Raw genomic sequence first — 19,773 nt, forward strand, 5'->3', positions numbered from 1 at the left:
CTCCACCAGTCCGGACTGTCCTCTCTTATGGTTTCTCTCCCCGCTCTAGCACAGATCTCAACAGATCCCCCTGCTAGGCAACCACCAGTCACGTCCTAATACTAGTATTCCCAGAGACTCTGAATACTGGTATTGTTATTCTCTTCACCGCTGCCACCATTTGTTACAGTTCCCCTTCAGCCTTGGTCATTACCTTACCCTCCCTTCTGGTCTGTGAAACCCCAGCCAAGGATCAGGCCTTTGGTAAACCAAATTAAGTATTTATTAAAGATAACAAAGCTAACAAGATTAACAAGATTTCTTCTTAAAGCACATAAGCATATGGTTTTACTCAATACTAATCTGAACTCCACCTCCCTCCTTCTCCACTCTCTCCTGTCAAACAACTCTCTAAACCCCACCAAGCAACCCACTCAGTTCTCTTCTCCCCCCCTGATTCCACTCTCACTCTTCCTTTTATACGTTCAGCCATTTTAAACACTCAGCCAATCATCTAGCATTCTACTGCCCATTCACTCCCCCTCCTCTTTCACTACTTACCATATATCTTCTAAACAACCAACACTTACCATATATACATTAATATAGGAACATCACAATAGCACCTTGGGATTTTAAGTTATTACACAAAGAGGAAAAAAAATTCATACAATTTCCCTTATTGATTACTTTAAATACGTTGAATTAGTAGTAAGAGGGCCCACAGGCACAGATGTTTTATAAAGAGAAAACAACTTCAGTATCTACAGCCATAGCAGAGTTTTGGGGGTTCTGCATCCTTTCCCTCCCCAATTATTTAACTAGGAAGAAAACTTACATGGTTTGTTGCTGTGCAGACTCTTCAACATATGGAGTAAAACTGGGGACAAAAGCAGGAGTCACCGTACCAGAATCCAAATTGCTCCGAGGATGCTAAAAGAAAACAGCATCAGTATCTTAACATATCACACCTGTGTGCCCTATTGGATTTTTAGATATGTCCATCAGAACAGCCCCTTATATAAAGGTACACCACACCAGCCCTGCTAGTATTTCTTAATACTTCTTAATTTCTGTCCTACATTTTAAGGACAGATTATCTCCAGGCCTGTAAAGAACCTTGTTTTTTTAACACTGTTAATATTTTGTTATTTAAATTTTTGTGCACTGTATTCTTTTCTGATGTGTATTTTGTATTTCTGTTTATTTTTCTTATTTTTTTTGTGAGCCGCCTTGAGGGCCTTTTGGCCAAAAGGCGGCATAGAAATAGAATAATTAAATAAATAAGAGCACTTAAATACAAGACCAAGGAAGCAACATCACTGGAGAGTGAAATTTCTTCTTATGGGTTAATTATAGCAGGAAAAATTAAAGCCAAGTACAAGGTTTTCAGTATCAGTGTAGAACCTACTACTCTGAAATTAAGGCCATACCTTCTCAGCCTTTTGGCCCTAACAACAAAGTATACCTTAGTCTTGTCTTCTATATAACAAATTCCTTTGCACCACATTTCTCCTCATGCAAAACAATACACAGCGCACCCTTCTTGCCCAAGAATGAATGACAATGCATTTTGGAAAGAGTTTAGATATTCAATTTAAGGCCTGGAGAATGGAGAACCTGTAGACTATTCTTGAAGCCCAGGAGAAGGTATCCCACCCCAGGGATAAAATGTCTGATGCTGTCTGGCTCCTTTCAGGTCATCTGTCTGGAGGTGCTATTTTCCCTGTGGCCATGAAGGAAACTGAAACGGCAACAGTTGGAGCATCAAGAGTTAATATTAAGGCCTGGGAAGCAAATCATTATCACTCCTCCACTCCTGGAAGGGAGAACGAAGAGCTGCATTGTATCCAGTTGCCCAATGGTCCAGCGACAAAATCATCTTGGAGAGATTATTTCCCCATGTGGTTACTGCAGAACCCCTCAAGAGAAGCAGCTGGAGTACAGGATTTTTTCAAGTCACCACTGCCATTAACACTCAAACTTGTTTATTTATTATTGTTTAATTGAATCCTGGCGTCCTGTTGCTAGGCAGAAAGGTTTTTTTTTATTTAAATAATGATCCCAAGCAATACTGCCATTTAATAGTGTAGAGTTTCAATTAATTCCATAACACAGTTCAGCCCAACACAGTTCAGCCCACATTCAGGTAAGTTCCTACTCTTTGGTCTATATCAATAAAGTTAACCGAAGATACTCCAATTCTAAAATCTAAAATATGGAGAGAGTAAGGACGACTGAAGAAACTCTTCAAATGGTTAAAGAGAGAAGGAAAGCAAAAGCAAAAGGAGATAGAAACACCGTCAGAACCCTAAATGCAACAATACAGCGACTAGTACGTAGGGACAAAGAGAACTATTACAATAGTTACTGTATAGAAATAGAAGAGGACAACAAAAAGTGTAGAAGAGCCCTATTCCAAAAGATTAGAGAAATGGAAGGCAAATTTAAACCAAGAGTAGGGATGTTGAATAATCAACAGGGGAACACACTGACTGACTGAGATGAAATAAAAGGAAGATGGAAGCAATACACTGAAGAACTTTATAAAAGAGATGCCCGGATGATAGATTCATTCATGGAGGAACCGTATGATGAAGAACCAAAATTTTAGAATGCAAGGGGAAAGCAGCTCTTAAAATACTTGGAAGAAACAAATCGCCAGGAATAGATGGCATACCAATAGAGTTGCTACAAGCTACTGAGACTGAATCTGTCCAAATTTTGACAAAAATCTGTCAAGAAATATGGAAAACTAAACAATGGCCCACAGACTGGAAGCGTTCAATATACATTCCAATTCCAAAGAAAGGGGATCCCAGGGAATGCAGTAATTATCAAACTATTGCCTTAATATCCCATGCAAGTAAAGTAATGCTCAAGATGCTACAACAAAGGTGCTTACCATATACAGAGCGAGAAATGCCAGATATCCAAGCTGGATTTAGAAAGGGAAGAGGTACTAGAGATCATATCACAAACATATGTTGGATAATGGAACGGACCAAGGAATTTCAAAAGAAAATCATCCTGTGCTTCATAGATTACAGCAAAGCCTCTGACTGTGTAGATCATGAAAAACTATGGAATACTTTAAAAGAAATGGGGGTGCCACAGCATCTAATTGTCCTGATGTGAAATCTATACTCTGGACAAGAGGCTACTGTAAGGACAGAATATGGAAAAACTGATTGGTTCCCCATTGGAAAGGGTGTGAGACAGGGGTGTATTTTATCACCCTATTTAATCTATATGCAGAACATATCATACAGAAATCAGGATTGGACCAAGATGAAGGAGGTGTGAAAATTGGAGGGAGAAATATCAATAATTTAAGATATGCAGACAATACTATACTACTAGCAGAAGCTAGTAATGATTTGAAACAAATGCTGATGAAAGTTCAAGAGGAAAGCACAAAAGCAGGACTACAGCTGAATGTCAAAAAGACTAAAGTAATGACAACAGAAGATTCATGCAACTTTAGAGTTGACAATGAGGACATTGAACTTGTCAAGGATTATCAATACCTTGGCACAGTCATTAATGAAAATGGAGATAATAGTCAAGAAATCAGAAGAAGGCTAGGACTAGGGAAGGCAGCTGTGAGAGAACTAGAAAAGGTCCTCAAATGTAAAGATGCATCACTGGACACTGAAGTCAGAATCATTCAGACCATGGTATTTCCAATCTCTATGTATGGATATGAAAGCTGGACAGTGAAAAAAGCGGATAAGAGAAAAATCAACTCATTTGAAATGTGATGTTGGAGGAGAGCTTTGCAGGTACCATGGACTGCAAAAAAGACAAATAATCGGGTGTTAGAACAAATTAAGGGCAGGAAAGAGAGACAAGCTCTGGTGCTAGGGGCCCACTGTTCAGAGAATGTGCATTGCCTGACAGAGTAAATAGAAAAACAGATCTTCACAGGTCAGTACAGGGCCACTCCCCTTCTGTTTTCCTAGGGAGGGGTCGAGAGTGTTATGCTGAAGCTGTTTTGCCACGCCTAGCACAAGATTCAGTCCCTTTTGAGTCACACAGTACAGTCTTTTAAGGTGTCAGTATTATGTCAAAGTTTAAGGATAAAACATAATGACAACATTTTAAATTTTTTTTATTATGTCTTCTAAATGTTTGTAAAATGAGTCATATGGAGTGTGGTCTCTAAAATATCATGTTTAAGACCACAGTGTTGTCTCCACTATATTGATTTTAGTCTGTTTTAATGTTTGTAGCTCCTGAAGAAGGAAATGCTCCGAAACGCATCGAGCTCACAATAAATTTCATCTAGCACCAGAGCTTGTCTCTTTCCTGCCCTTTGTTTGGTGCTGTTCCCGTTTGTTTCTGCGGTTAGAACAAATTAAACCAGAACTATCATTAGAAGCTAAAATGATGAAACTGAGGTTATCATACTTTGGACACATCATGAGAAGACATGATTCGTTAGAAAAGATAATAATGCTGGGAAAAACAGAAGTGAGTAGAAAAAGGGGAAGGCCAAACAAGAGATGGATTGATTCCATAAAGGAAGCCACAGACCTGAACTTACAAGATCTGAACAGGGTGGTTCATGACAGATGCTCTTGGAGGTCACTGATTCATAGGGTTGCCATAAGTCGTAGTCAACTTGGAGGCACATAACAACAACAACGAGGAAACAACAATGCTGGAAGAAAGGGATTTTCCCTGGTCAGTCTGGCTTTTTTCAGCACCTTTAAAATGGATTGGGTGAGAGGAGAAGAGTAGTAATTTCACTTCATTGAGCAATCATTACTTAAAGTATTTCTCCCATTATTGTAACTTCTACTGCTAGTTACTCAATCCCTTGGAAACGGACAGGAAACTTGATCAATTTGATCAAAAGCATTCAACATGTTAGCAAGCTGCTGTGTGCAAAGGGGCCGCAAGAGAGATTTGACTGCTAGGTCATTAAAACAGCAGATATTCAGAGCTTCATTCAAGGTATTTGCTCTGAAGTGTCTGAAACAGCCAAAGGAAAAAGACCTTTAGTTTAAGATTGAGCCTAAGAGTCACATTATTGGGAATGTGAACTCCCCACACTCAAAACAAGCATCTACTTTTGAAAGATCTTCCTACATAGGTACCCATTAAGTTCCAACTGCATCAAACAGATCTGCCATTTTTCCTTACCCTGCCTATATTCCAAGGGCCTGCTTGCAATTCATTCTCCTTTGCTTTTACTGCTGGAGGCGCAACCCACGGCTGTGGTACAAGTGCAGGAAGCTCAGCTCTAGGAGCAGCAACAACTTTGTTTTCATCAAAAACAGCAAAGCTTGGGTGATTTGATGCTTGCTGAGATGAGTTTTGGAGTCTCTGTCCTTGGCTTGGGACTAGAAGAACATATCAAGGTTAAAATTAAGTGTTCACCATTCAGATACAAGACTAATTTTGTTTCCAACATAGCCAAGCTCAACTTACGCTTCACAGCATTTCCTACACGGCTGACTGGCGCTTTCACCATTTTCTTTCCTCTCCCCTTCAGTTCTGCCAGTGTGGCTCTTTGGGGTTCAGAAGCAAAAGCACCCAGCTCCTCTTCTCCATCATGGTCTTCATCTAGATCTTGCAAGATCTGTCGAGACACACGGGCCTGGAACTGCCTACACAGAGAAGCAGCAAGATCTTTGCTATGTAGACTACATGACAATTGTTTGATTTGCTTTCTGCACTCCCACAGACCCATTCTCTTTTGTGGTAGTTCACCTGTGATGCGACAGTAGTTTATCCAAAGGTGCAGCTTTGCATAGTAGCCCATCCTGGAATATCAAGTCAGCTTTCTTATAATTCCCTCTTTCCTCAAGTTCCTCTGCCCAAGTGATGTAGAGTTGTGCCAGTGATGTGCCTATCTTCTGGCTATGCAGATAGCTATATAGGTCCAAAGGTTCACTACAACAGCTTCCCTGCAAAATGCAACAGAGAATTAAGGCTTTGCTATAATCAAAAGGAGGTTTGAGGGGGTTTTCAGAGCAACTCCAGACTTTAGCAACATGTAGCTCTGTAGCTCTTTTCTGGTATGAAAAGCAGCACAAGAATCTCTGTTTTCATTATTTAAAAAAGAGAGAGAGGGAGGAACAGTTCTAGCCCTCATGTTCTCAGAGAAGTTCCAATGTGGGATAAAGAAGCATTCATTAAGTTGTTCACTCCTGCTCAAGCGATAAGCATGTGCAACAAGATACTGAAGTGAAACAGTCCTCAGTCTGACCTGTGCCCAACACACAAGCTTTCCCCATAGACATATGAGAAGCAGTTTTAAATTTAATTCATTAGCCCAAAGTAATTTTTTGTTGTTGCTTACATTCCACACATATTAAATTGCTGCTCATAGAAATTATGTATCTATGCACTACCAGTCTGCACAATACAGTTATCTCATATAAATAGAGGCAATTCACATGGAGAAAATTTAATGGAAAAATGAAGGTGTGAACTGCCCTGAGAAAACTCATGATGAAGTACAATAACCACTGTAAGAGAACAATATTGTCAATTAAAAGTGCAGGTTATTCATGATCACAGCATAAGGCAAACTATTATCGCCTATCTGGCAAGGCTTAGAGCTCAGTGAGCTGGAACACAAAACATAAGAAAATACAAACAATATCACTGTCACTCACAAATTTAAGCCAGAGGCTAAGGTAGCGGGGGTCTTGATAATATCTCTGCTGTTCATTCAGTGCTTTAACAGCTCTCTCCAAGACAACAGAAAGGTTGCTCTCTTTACCACCTTGAGGAAAGGTTTGCTCTGTCCATTTGATATACCTAGGGATATCAAAACAATTATAAGCACAAGAAAAAGTCACCAATATTTGAGGCTAAGAATTGCCCATGTTCTCATGTACAAAAATAAAGCTTACCTGTCCCACACATCAAGTGGATCATCTCCACAATAAAAGCGAATTTCAGATTCAAATTCCCTGAAAATAAAGTCACAAACACTTAGTAGCTAGAAAAATACATTTTCTAATTATTTCTAGGACTAATTAAAAACTTAGGGCTAGAGGTTTTTCCTCAGTTAAGTCCACTTTTTCTCACTGTCCACAAAGTATGTGACTGGCAACATATCACATTATGGAATTTTTTTTCCTGGGGGTAATAGGATTCTATAGTAGTAGCTATCCTGTTCAAAATAATATTCTGAGGAGAACAGACTTCATTCTGGTTGATTGACTGATGCCAAATTGGCAAAGTTATTTATTTCACTTCAAGGCTCAAGCATAACAATGAAAGTAACAATGACCTCATGTTAGTGGTAAGGCATGTATGTACTTTGTACACAGAAGATTCCATCATCTTCAATAAAAGGTCTCAGACAGCAGGGCTAGAAAGTCAGAATGCCCAAAACCTTGGAAAGCCAACATCAGTTGGAGGAGAGAGCACTGAGCTAAATGGACCAATGATCTGAATGAATGTAAGACAACTTCTTATAGTTAGCTTATATAGATATTATTTAAGTCAGCATATATTTTGAAACAAGAACAACCAGCAGTCTTGTGACACCTTAAGGAATAACCAGTGTTATAATGGCAACATACATCTGTAAAGTATGCTGTAATCCATGAAAACTATGCCATAATAAAAATGGTTAGTTCTTAAAGTACCACAAGACTGACCCCTTTTTGCTCCAACAGACTAACACAACTATCCATCTGCAAACTGTTATAAACATTTTGAAATACTCCTGTTCTAGGATTAAATTTGAGCTTGCACCGATAACCTTGAAGAAAGAGAGAAGATAACCAGTTGTTTTCTCAGGGCATCTCTCCATGGCAAATACAAATACAACTGCTGCCAGTGCAGCCTCACATCTGCAGCAAATGTTGGAACATGAACAATATGCATGCACTTACATATCTGCATAAAAAGGTCAGGGAAGATCTTTTTTCCAGTCATGCTTCTCAGACATGCGCACACAGATGCTTAAGGACGCAAGCATATTATCTGTACCTCACATCTTTGCTGCAAGAATCATCAAACCTTCAGAAATTGCATTTGTACAAAGCATGGAGCTTCCCATAGACCTTCATTTAAAAGCAGGGACCTTCAAGGGTGAGTAGAGAGAAAAAACCACACTATACATGTACAGTAGGGCCCCGCTTTACGGCACTTCGCTTTACGGCAGTCTCAGCTAGATGCAATTAGACTAAAGCCCCACTCATATATGGTGCTTGTTCCGCTTTTACGGCGGTTTTTGGGCGTTGTACGCCCTTCTATTAAATGAGTTCCACTTTTCAGCAGTTTTCGCTTTTCAGTAGGGGTCCGGAACGTAACCTGCCATGAGTGGGGCCCTACTGTATATACTATAAATACATATATATACATACACACGCACACAAGTGTATCTATACTCTCACCGCTTTTGCTGCTGGATGGCTGGATGGGTGGAAACATCCTGCTGAGCCAGAACTTCTTGCAAAGTAGCCATCACTCGCCCCTGTCTCAGAGGCTGCACATTCTCCTTGCTCAGCTCCCACTCGTTCCCATCCAGAGACATAGTAAACTGCCTTTTATGCTTTTCTGCAGCTCACAAGACCGCAAAGCTTGGCTGTGTCACTCCAGGATTACAAACGCTAGAGATGAGAAGAGACAAAAACCATTAGGGTTGCTTGCATGGAACAAAAACAAACATTCGGGTCAGCCTGCTTACTGATACATTTCCAGCACATAACAGCAACATCATGGCAGCATATTCACACAGACAATTATTCCAGGATAAAGACTCTAGGCCAGGGCTTTGTTATCTATTTTTGTGACACAACTGAAGGCAAGCTAAAGTGTGAAGGAAGGAGGGAGACTATAGATTCTTATACTTCTCTTCAAGGAACCCAAGGGCCTACTGCTGGTTCAAGTAGGCAGTTGTTATTACTGTAGAACACTAACCTCAGAACTAAAACAATTGGGAGCCCGGGGTTCCACCCAGAAACAAAAAGGAAGAAAGCGGAGAATCATCGGCATTTGGCTTCCCGCTGAAGAACCAACACCGCTAAAGCAAGAGCAGACAAACAAACACCAATCTCACCCTCTTGCGTGGCCTTACCCAGGAGAAAATAGAGTGCAACTCTGAAAGGCTCTCGCTCAGTGTCAGGAGCTGGTTATCTAAACGCCACCCCTAAGCTCCCCAGCCTAGGTTTCTTTTCCATCCATGTTCGAATTTTAACCGCCACTAACCCCCGAGAGCTCGCTCGGCCTCATTGGCCGCCTCCTAACGCGACCGCCTCTGATTGGATTGAAGGAAATGCAAAGCATGACGGGTTCTCCTGTGCATGATGGGAATGGTAGTTTTTCCTGTCCCGCGGACCTTACCACCTGAACTCCAACAGAGGGGAAGTGGAAACAGTAAGTGTGCTGAATTCCGGGCTGGTGGACGGCGCCGCTCACGCAAATCAAGAGCCTGCCTCGCTTTCTCTTTTCGGGGACTGAGTGGCTGGGCACAGGAACGTTGGGACCAGGTGCATCACTCTCACACAGAGTTTTGTTTTACTCTTAATGTTACCAGGGATAAAATATGTTAGATATGGGGAACCTTTGGTCCTCCAGATGGTGTTGAACTACAATTCCCATCATGATTTGCCACGCTTGCTAGGGCTGATGAGAGTTGTAGTTTAGAACATCTGGAGGGCCAACGACTCCCCTGCAATATGTGATTGTTTCAGTTAAGCTCAACCTCAGCAGGGGGAGGAACCAGGGAGCTGTGCCAAAGGCGTTCTGCAAAAAGTGAATTTTGAAGGAAGGAAGAGTAGGTTTTTTTGGGGGGGGCAGCCTGTCAAATGTGACAAAGGCATTCTGAACAGGCAGAGGCATTTCCTGGCTCCACACTAGGACTGCATTCAGACATGGAGCTTATTGTATTTATTTATTTATTTATCAGTTTAATGGATTAAAATAGTACTGGTTCTATTCCGATTTCTACAATTCCACTCACACTGCAGTACCTGTTGTTAAGGGACCATGGCTTTTTTGGACGATATACTGGCATTTTACACAAGTCTTTCACGCTGCTTCAATTAGCAATGCCTCGTTTTCATCCCTCACCCATTATGCACATGCACACTGTAGTTCCCCCATAATTCACTGCTTGAGTTAGTGTCTGGACACAGGTGTGTGGGGAAAAGGAGAAAGGGAATGCTGCTACCCATGCCTATGCTGGAATACTAGTACAATTTTCATCAGGTAAAAAAAAATGGGTGCGTTCCTAAAGGGTGGGAACACAGGGCATGCTGGGATGCTTGTGACGTGAATGGCTGCAGCTAGAGCAAAGCTCCTGTAATCCTCTGGATTCCCAGGCTTCCTAATAGATTTTTCTGCTATTATGTATCATGAAAATTAGCCACTAGATTTCTGGAACTAGCTGTTATGTTGTGTGAAAGGTCAAATACAATGAGCAAATTATCAGGTAAGCAATCGTCAGATTAATGGAATAAAGTGCAGTGTGAAAGCAGCCTTGGGCAGCAATCCAACATAGGTCTACTCAGAAGTCAGCTCCATTGGGTTCAATGGGGTTTACTCCCAGATAAGTGTGTATGGGATTTATCTCCCTTCTTTTCCTGCCTATCCACATGGTCAAACTCAGGTCCAGAGAAAAGAACACTTGTTTTAGCAATATATATTTGGAGCAAGTCACACAGAGTACAGTTGATTAGATGGGGGAGAATACAATTTTTTTAAAAACAAGTTTTTCTGTTATCATTTTTGAATAATATAATTAAATAAGCAAAAACCTGTAAATAAATAAAAGGGGAAAGTAAAAAGAAAAGAAAAGGGGGACATGGGTTAAGGTGTTTAATAATTGTTAATACAAATCATTATTTTTTTTAATTTATATCCTTCCCTTCCTCCTGAAGGAGCCCAGGGTGGCAAACCTAAACAAAACAATTTAACAGGAAAAAAGGAAAAACATACTATAAAAACAGTTGAAAGCATTCCAAAACACAATTACAACTATACTGAACACTCAACTATGATGCTTAAGTCTCAAGAAAAGCTGGCTAAATGTTCCTTTGACCAGTGGCAGAGCCAGAGAGTTCACCCACCTACCTTTTTCACTTCTATATTATTATTATTATTAATTACATTTATGTACCACCTTTCCTCCAAGAAGCTCAAAGTGGTATATGTGGTTTCCCCCTCTCCATTTCGTCCTTGCAACAGCCCTGTGTGGTAGGTTAGGCTGAGAGGCTGTGATTGGCCTACATACCTGACCTTTAAACTTTACCTTTCTACATTTCTTAAGAGAATGTTCTCTGGGAAGAGAATCAGATTGGGTAGTGTAAGGAAGGGGTAAACATAGGAAAGTGCTGATAATTGAAAACAGGAAGCCCATATTATTATCTCTCTCCTCCCCCCCCTAAGTAAACTTTGCAGATGTTGCTGAAAGATGGGTGGTAGGCATCTTTCACTGTATCCTCTTTTTTGCAGTTTTGGCCACTAGGTGCTGCTCTTAAGATTAGATACATATATTATTAGCTAAATTTGTCACAATCTAGATGATGGGAAAAAATCCTCTTTCCTAATAAGGAAGGTTTAATGCTGTTTTCAGAACTATACAATGTTTGCTCTGTGCAATATCTCTTGGGGACATGAACAGGGATAATTCAGAATAAGGAGACTGTCGAGTCGGCTATCTGCTTCTCAGAATATTGGTAGAGAATAATTATAAATCCAGGAGCTTGTGATGTGTCTCAGAGAGGAGCAGGTACCTCTTCACTCAAGATGATCCGATGTTCATTGTGACACCCTAGCCCTCTGCTATCATGTCAGCCATGTGAACTGGGGGCATACTAGTGTGGGTTGGTATCCCTTCTATTAGAGGGGGAAATGAGACACTTTGGCAATGAGATCATAAATAAGATTCTTATTTTTTAAGTTAAATCCTGCTCATTTATTCTACAAGGCTAGGTATCTCGGAGAGTAACTTCAGGTGGTAGAAGTGCTTCCTCGCAGCAGTTGATAGTATGTAAAGTGACTTAAGGTAGACCTGCCATATTTGTCCTGCACTCTTGCAAAACTACTGACTGGCCAAAAGCATTGTATGTGGGAAGATGTCAGGGGCACTATTTAGGCTTGGAACAATTGTCCCATACGCTATGTTTCATGCCATTTTTATTTTTTTTAAAAAAAATTGTATTTATTAATTTCATGTATATTCTTCCAGAAACTCAGAGCAGGGTACGTGGTTCTCCTTCCATTTTATTCTCACAATAGCCTTGCAAGGTAGGTTAGGCTAAGTGGGAATGACTGTCCAAGGACACCTAGTAAGCCAGGAATGGACGTCCTGATCACTGTAACTTATTTGGGTAGTGTGTGTGTGGTGCACAACAGCAGTGAGATCAGGGCTGTACATGCCCTACCAGTGTGGGCGCTCTGGCAGTAATGCCAGATTGGCTCTGCTGGTGAGTCTGTGCAGCCCCAACCTCACCATCGGCCTGCCCTGCCCCAGCCTTGTCCAGATAGGTTGTACAAATGCCAGGGTCAGAAGGGCGGCTCTGCAGCCGGTCCTGCAGTAGACAGGGGGGAATGGCAGCAATAGCCTCCTGGCAGCAGCATCACTACTGTTTATCAGAAGAGGGAAGCAAGAGGTGGCGGTGAGTTCAGGGCCCCACAGATGCACCCATCGAATGCACCTGCACATCTTTGACCTCACTGCCACCACTCCTAGTAAACAAGCAGCACTGCAGCTGGGAGGCTACTGTTGTGGCTCTGCCCCTCTGGATGAACCATTCTGCACACGCATACTCCTTGAAAACCTGAAATGGCTCCCCTGAACCTCATTATCATCTTGAACTAAATGTGTTTCCATATGAGAAACTGTGGAATAGCCATGCTTTCTTCATTCACTTTTTACAGGGCATCTACATGACATCATCAAATTGTTCTCCTGTGTCTTCCCACCACCCACTCCTTCCATCTTTTTCAGACTGTTGAAAATCTGGCTTTCTTTGAAAAGGACAATAGCACAGTCTCCGTAGGTGTGGATGATCTTTTGTACTGCTCTTTTGTATTTGTGCAATAGCATTTAAAATAAACAGGGTGGTTGCATAAATTTTTTAAACTGTTTTTTAAAAAAGCAATTCTGCCATTCTGTTTTTCCTAGTCAGTACCGTTTTCATCACTGTGTTGTCATTTTTCAAGGTATTTTTTCCTCTTTAACTTTAAAATAATTGTGCAATAGTGCTGAACATTAAAAAGGGCTTTAGTATGCTGAGGTTGATAGGAGTAGTCCAAAAGATCAGGAGGCTACCAGGTTGGCAAAGGTGGGTGAATTATATTGTCTGTCTTGTCCTTAAGTTGTTAACATAGATAGTCAGTGTGGTAGTTGGGAAGAATGTATTACAAGGGAATGATGTAGGGCAATAGTTGTTCTTTGGACAACCTTTCAAATGACCAAAGCTTTCATTATTTTCACTTGTAACAAATATTTGGCAGTTTGGTAACGACAATCAGGAACCCAAGTAATTAACTTTTACTTAAAGAGAAAATACAGGAACTGGAGATTTTGACAGAATACCAACCAGAATTGATTTTACAGAATTTTACTGTTCATATATTTCTGCCTTACCTGGATTTCACATGGGTGCAACGCAAAAAAGTTACAATGGCATAACATTCACCGATCAAAGGGCTTATATTAATTGACTACTTCATGAAGTGCTTATTATTTGATTTATATCCTGCCCTTCCTCCCACTAGGAGCCCCTATAATACAAGCAACAGACTCTTATCTTAAGTATCATCACAAGTAGCAGTGATTAGGAAAAATATTATTAGTAGTAATATTGCTACACAACAGTGCTTGTGATAGCCAAAAACTGTAATAACCTGCACATGTTAAGTGCAGTAGAAAGAACAAAGTATGGTGACAACCTATATGCATATACCCCACCCACATAGTACCACCCACAGAAACTGACATAAGAGGAATCCAAATTCCCCTTGTTTATGATGGGCACAAATCCATTGTGGCTTTTCCTAAACTCACTGGGGAGTGCTATTCTCGGCCCCCATTTTCTCTTTTCAACAGTGGCCCCAGTTAGGTGATACAGCTCTGGGAAGCTTTCCCACTCTGCAGATAGTTACTCTGTTACCTCTGTTACTGTACATTTGTTTAATTAATTGATCATTTTGTTCTCAGGCTGTTGTGTTAGCCCAGGGTATTTAAGGTATGCATGAGTGCCTAAAAGGTGACAAGCCTCTGAAGGATGACTCTGTCCCTTTCATTTATTTATATGGCTCAGGCACATGATCCCCTGTTAACTGCAGGCACTGTTAGCTTAGTGTGACTTGAGATAATGTGGTGTTGGCTCCAGGCCTCTTTAGCTGGCCCTGCACTAGCATATTAATTCAAGCCTGTATCATCAAGATCCAAAACCAAACACTGGCAGACATTCTGCACAAAATGGGCACGTGAGCTCTAAAAAAAGATTCATACTTGTTTGTATAAGAGGTAGACAGGTTAAAGAAGTTGCAACTAACTTACAGGAGAGTTCACAAATTTGTTGAAACCATGGTAAGAGCACAGGGTAGGGTGTCAAAAGATGTCAGAATAGAGGGTCTATGCAAAGAGAGTGCTTGGCATGGCTTGGCAGATTAAGATGGTCTGGCCCCAGAGACTAATGGAATCTGCTGGATTCCTAATGCCCTGGGGGAGTTCCCAGCAGATAGAGCAGTGACTCTGTTGAAGCCCTTGTCACGCTCTGGAACAAGGAGCAGCATCAGGCTCCCTTTTTAGGGATGGTGATCGAGAGGGTTGTGGTGCAGCAATTGCAAGTACTCTTGGATGAAACAGATTATCTTGACCCATTCCAATCTGCGTTAAGGCTGGCTATGGGACTGAATCGCTCTTGGTCGCACTGATGGATGACCTTTATCGGGAGAACGACAGGGGAGTGAGACCCTGTTATTCTTACTTGATCTCTTAGTGGCTTTTGATACTATTGACCATGGTATCCTTCTGGGCCAAATTGGTGAGATGGGTATTGGAGGCACTGTTTTACAGTGGTTCCGATCCTATCTCCAGGGTCGTTTTCAGAGAATCGCACTGAGAGATTGTTTTTCGGGCCCCTGGCAGTTGTGCTGTGGGGTACTGCAGGGTACCATCTTGTCCCCAATACTGTTTAATGAAGCCTTTGGGAGCAGTCATCAAGAGATTTGAGGTAATAATAATAATAATAAAATTTTATTTTTGAGTCGCCTATCTGGCCGAGTGAACGGCCACTCTAGGCGATGTACAAAATACAATAATACCATAATACCATAAAATACAGTATAAAAACCAAGAAGGACCATAATCAATATTTATTTATTTATTTATTTTTAAAACGTATATACCGCCCGACTAGCAATAGCTCTCTGGGCGGTGAACATAGATACAATAAAATACAATATAATACAAAAACATCAGTCTAAAATCAAATTTCACAATCTAAAAACAGCAAAGGCTAAAATCAAATTACAAACATTACAATCATTAACAAAAAATTAAAATGCCTCGGAATAGAGAAAGGTTTTAACCTGGCGCCGAAAGGATGATAGTGTCGGCGCCAGGCGAACCTCCTCGGGGAGACTATTCCATAGTTCGGGGGCCACCACTGAGAAGGCCCTTGATCTTGTCACTGCCCTCCGGGCCTCCCTATGAGTCGGGACCCGGAGGAGGGCCTTCGTAGCAAACCGTAGTGTACGAGCCGGTTCATAGCGGGAGAGGCGTTCCAACAGATATCGAGGTCCCGCGCCGTATAAGGCTTTATAGGTTAATACCAACACTTTGAATTTGGCCCGGAAGCGTATTGGAAGCCAGTGCAAGCGGGCCAAAACAGGTGTTATATGGTCGGACTGCTTCGTTCTTGTTAGCAGTCTGGCCGCCGCATTTTATAATAATTAATAAAACACCATTTAGTAACAAGAGTTAAAAGACTAACCCACCCCAGCAATCCCATAGGCCTGTCTGAACAACCAGGTCTTCAAGGTCCGGCGGAAACTTGACAGGGAGGGGGCATGGCGAAGGTTGAACGGGAGGGAATTCCAGAGGGTGGGAGCCACTATCGAGAATGCCCTCTCTCTAGTCCGCACCAGCCTAGCTAGTTTAACTGGTGGGACCGATAGAAGGTCTTGTGTGGCTGATCTTGTCAGGCGGCATAATTGGTGATGCTGGAGGCGCTCCTTCAGATAAACTGGGCCGAGACCATATAGGGTTTTAAAGGTCAATACCAACACCTTGAATTGGGCTCGGTAGACAACTGGTAACCAGGTGTCAGCAGTATGCTGATGTTAACTAGTGCTATTTCTCTGTAACATCTGAATTGGGAGAGACTGTGCAAGCCCTGGACTGCTGCCTGGACTCGGTGGTTCTCAGGATGAGGGCCAATAAACTGAGAGTACATCCTAGCAAGACGGAGGCACTGTGGGTTGATGGTTTCCGTGTTCAGAACATTGGTCAATTGCCTGCTTTGGATGGGGTCATACTCCCTCTGAAAGAGTAGGTTCATAGTGTGGGGGTGCTTTTGGATCCATCCTTGTCACTAGAGGCCCAGGAAACCTTAGTGGCTAGGAGTGCCTTTTACCAGCTTCAGCTGGTAAGATAGCTGTGGCTGTTTCTGGACTGGGATAGCCTGACCACTGTTGTCCATACACTGGTAACCTCCAGGCTGGATTACTGTAATGCTCTCTATGTGGGCTGCCCTTGAGGTTGGTCCAGAAGCTGCAGCTGATGCAAAATGCGACAGCGAGACTGCTCACTGGGGCAGGGTATCGCCAGCATGTCACCCCACTGCTGAAGGAATTGCACTGGCTGCCCATTAGCTACCAGGCCAAGTTCAAGGTTCTGGTTTTGCTGTACAAAGCCCTATACAGCTTGGGACCAGGATACCTGAAAGACCATCTTATCCCTTACATACCCAGTCGATCACTGTGCTCTGCAGGTGAGGGCCTTCTGTACATACCATCTTATCAAGAGGTTTGTTCCGCAAAACATAGGAAGCAGACCTTTAGTGTTGTGGCACCTACCCTTTGGAATTCCTGCCTCTTAAATATTAGACAAGCATCAACTGTGTTGTGTTTTCGGCACCTACTGAAGACCTTCCTCTTTCAACAAGTGTAGAGACCTTATCTCAGTTTATGTTTGTGTTGGAATTGCTTTTTAAGATGTTTTTAACACTTTGTTTAAAAAAGATGTTTTTAAAGATGTTTTGTTTTAATACATTTTAAAGTCTGTTTTTAAGATGTTTTAGAGTGCTTTTGTGTTTTGTTTGCCACCCTGAGCTCCTTCTGGGAGGAAGCGTGGAATATAAATTCAATAAATAAATAATAATAAATAATATCCAGGCATGCCACACCCAAGCACAGGACAATGCTAGTAATGTTCCTTGGTCAATTGGAGAGAATTTTAACTCACCAGTACAGATGATTAGGCAAGAAGCTACTGACATGCCTGGCTTTGGCAATAAAGACTTGAAGACCTCCACTCCAAGCCAGCAAGGTCAATCTTTGTATGACAACAGGCTTCTGGATACAGGGCAAAGAAATGTTACAAAGGAGGAAAAAATGCTTCAAGCAGCTAGTCTACACACATGATGCTCCTTTTCAGGAGTGGGTAGATTTTCACAAGCCTGTCCCCTATATAAAGGTGATAGTACCAACCATCCCCTGCTGTGCATAAGGATCTCTGAATAGGGCCTTCAATGGTTGTATGAGTTGCTAAGATGTGTTTTTTTAAAGACTTTTATTGCTTTATTGGAAGTTATAGCCACAGTGTTCTTCCTTAGGAGCACTGTAATCCTCAACATACTTACCTGAAAGTGAGGCTCCAATCCTACTTACCTGGGAGTAAGTCCCACTGAACTCATTGGAACCTATGTCTGAGTAGGCATGTATAGGATTGCATTGTTAGTTTCAAAAACATCTACAAGACTCAGGCAGCAAAATTCTAAATATACTTGCCAGAAAATAAACCCCATTGAACACAGAGGCACATACTTCTGAGTAATCATTTACAGCAGTGGCTCGCAAACTTTATGAGTACAGGACCTCCTTTGTAAGGGGGGTAAAAATTTTGTGATCCCCCTCCATTGCAATTTTAGTCTCTTTTAATTGAAAAAAATGTTGTGCGGCAAAAATCACATCTCCAAATATCCCTTTCCATTAAAAGCTCCCTGCAAACAGGGAGGTGTTGCTTTCTTTTCTAAATGCAAAGGTCCAATCAAATTGGTATTCCCCTCTCCCCCCCACAGTCTGAAGATGTACAGTCCTGTCTCCCAACACCATTGGGTTACAATGTTGGACTAAGATCCAGGTTCAAATCCCCACCCAGCCATGAAGCCCACTGGGTGACCTTGGATCAGACACAGTCTCTCAGCCTGACCTATCTCACAGGGTTGGTGTAAGGATAAAACGGAAAGAGGAGAGAACCATGTGCACCACTTTGAGCATCTTGAAGGAAAGGTGGGATATAAATCCAGTAATAAATAAATAAATAAATAAATAAATTTCAGCTGCAGCATGTGGACCCCAGCCTCAGCCAACCTGCTGAGCTTTTTAATCATCATCATCAAGAAGCAGCAGCGTGGTAGTGTCAGGGATGCTAAATTGTGAAGACAAAAGGATGGATAGACTTAGTACTTTCAGGCCTTGGGATGATCATCAGAACTGATGACTTGGTTAGCATGCACTTGGGGAATGAGAGTGGAACAGAAAACAGATCAGCACATGCACATACATAAACACACCTGCCCCTCCTGCAAGCATTTGTAGGCATGCATGCATTTGGGCACGTGGGAGGGGGGAAGCCCTCAACTGCTGTAGCATCTTGGAGAGAGAGATTGGGGAGGCGGAGTGTAGGTAGAAGAAAGGGGGATGCTGGCACACACACTTAGCCTCAGAGATGGGGGGCGAGCAAGTCCTGAGCTCTTAATTTTTAAAAGGAGGTGGCAATGAAGCAGGAGCCAGGAAAGACAGGCAGGCAGGCTGGCTGCCAAGAAGAAAGGGGGAAAGCAGCCTTTCCTTGCAGCCTTGCTTCTTTTTGCTTCGCAAAAAGCCCTCTCCTCTCCTTCTGTGTAAGAGTGTCGTCAGCAGTGGCAGTGCAAGGAGATGGGAGTCAGCAATAGTAATCCCCTCTTCTTCCTGGTAGCTCCACCCTCAGCCTCCTTTGGTGTCTGTCACATGTTTTATAGGCAGATGCCTACCCTCAGCACACCTGAAAGATGCTCTGGCGCTTCAACAAAAGTCCTCCCCTCTCGTTTGGAGCAAGGGGGAGGTGTCACTTGCAGTGGCAGTGGGAGCAGACAGCGTCCAGGGAGTGAAGCCTTTTGTAAAAAATAAACAATTCATTTCTTTACCGTTCGCAGCCCCCCCTGAGGGTCACGGCCCCCAGGTTGGGAACCACTAATTTACAGGATTGCATTTTAAATCTCAAGTAAACATGGTTAGGATTTGGTTGTGAATGTACTAAAGCCTAGAACATTAAGGGTTATATCTCAAGTAGTACTAAATCACAGTCCCATCAGCACAAGGATTTCTTCTTGTGCAATGGGACTTCTTCCTCCCCCCCAACATGTCCCCTAAATCTTTTCTAGAGATTCCCCCAACCCCCTGGAGCAGATTTGGGGAGGGCTCAAGGGGAGGAGAGGGGGGAATTCCCTTTGGGCAAGCTGAAATCCTTGTGCTGCTGGAGCACCAACCTAAGACTGCAATCCTATACGTACTTACCTGGTAATAAGTCAAATTGAACTCACTGGAACTTGCTTTTCCAGTATTCTTGTATAGGATTGCATTGTAAAGGAAAAATTCAGGAAA

General features: G+C 42.1%; 1 protein-coding gene across 2 annotated transcripts in view; it reads right to left on the minus strand.

The window, feature by feature from the left end:
* The window catches only part of BUB1B (BUB1 mitotic checkpoint serine/threonine kinase B), a 31,126-nt gene extending 21,903 nt beyond the window's left edge, over positions 1–9,223 (minus strand). The window contains exons 1-8 of one of the 2 annotated variants that reach the window (XM_061611458.1): positions 9,032–9,223; positions 8,349–8,564; positions 6,852–6,911; positions 6,612–6,756; positions 5,701–5,897; positions 5,419–5,597; positions 5,131–5,330; positions 818–912 (exon numbers count right to left, since the gene is read on the minus strand). In XM_061611458.1, coding sequence (XP_061467442.1) covers positions 818–912; positions 5,131–5,330; positions 5,419–5,597; positions 5,701–5,897; positions 6,612–6,756; positions 6,852–6,911; positions 8,349–8,488 — 1,016 coding nt within the window. In that variant the 5' untranslated portion in view covers positions 8,489–8,564; positions 9,032–9,223. Of the gene's footprint in view, positions 1–817; positions 913–5,130; positions 5,331–5,418; positions 5,598–5,700; positions 5,898–6,611; positions 6,757–6,851; positions 6,912–8,348; positions 8,565–9,013 lie in introns of both variants that reach the window. The other variant, XM_061611459.1, reaches the window with a different exon arrangement.
* Positions 9,224–19,773: the final 10,550 nt, after the last annotated feature.

The sequence above is a fragment of the Rhineura floridana genome, chromosome 2 (genome assembly GCF_030035675.1).
Source record: "Rhineura floridana isolate rRhiFlo1 chromosome 2, rRhiFlo1.hap2, whole genome shotgun sequence".
NCBI classification, from domain to species: Eukaryota; Metazoa; Chordata; class Lepidosauria; order Squamata; family Rhineuridae; genus Rhineura; species Rhineura floridana.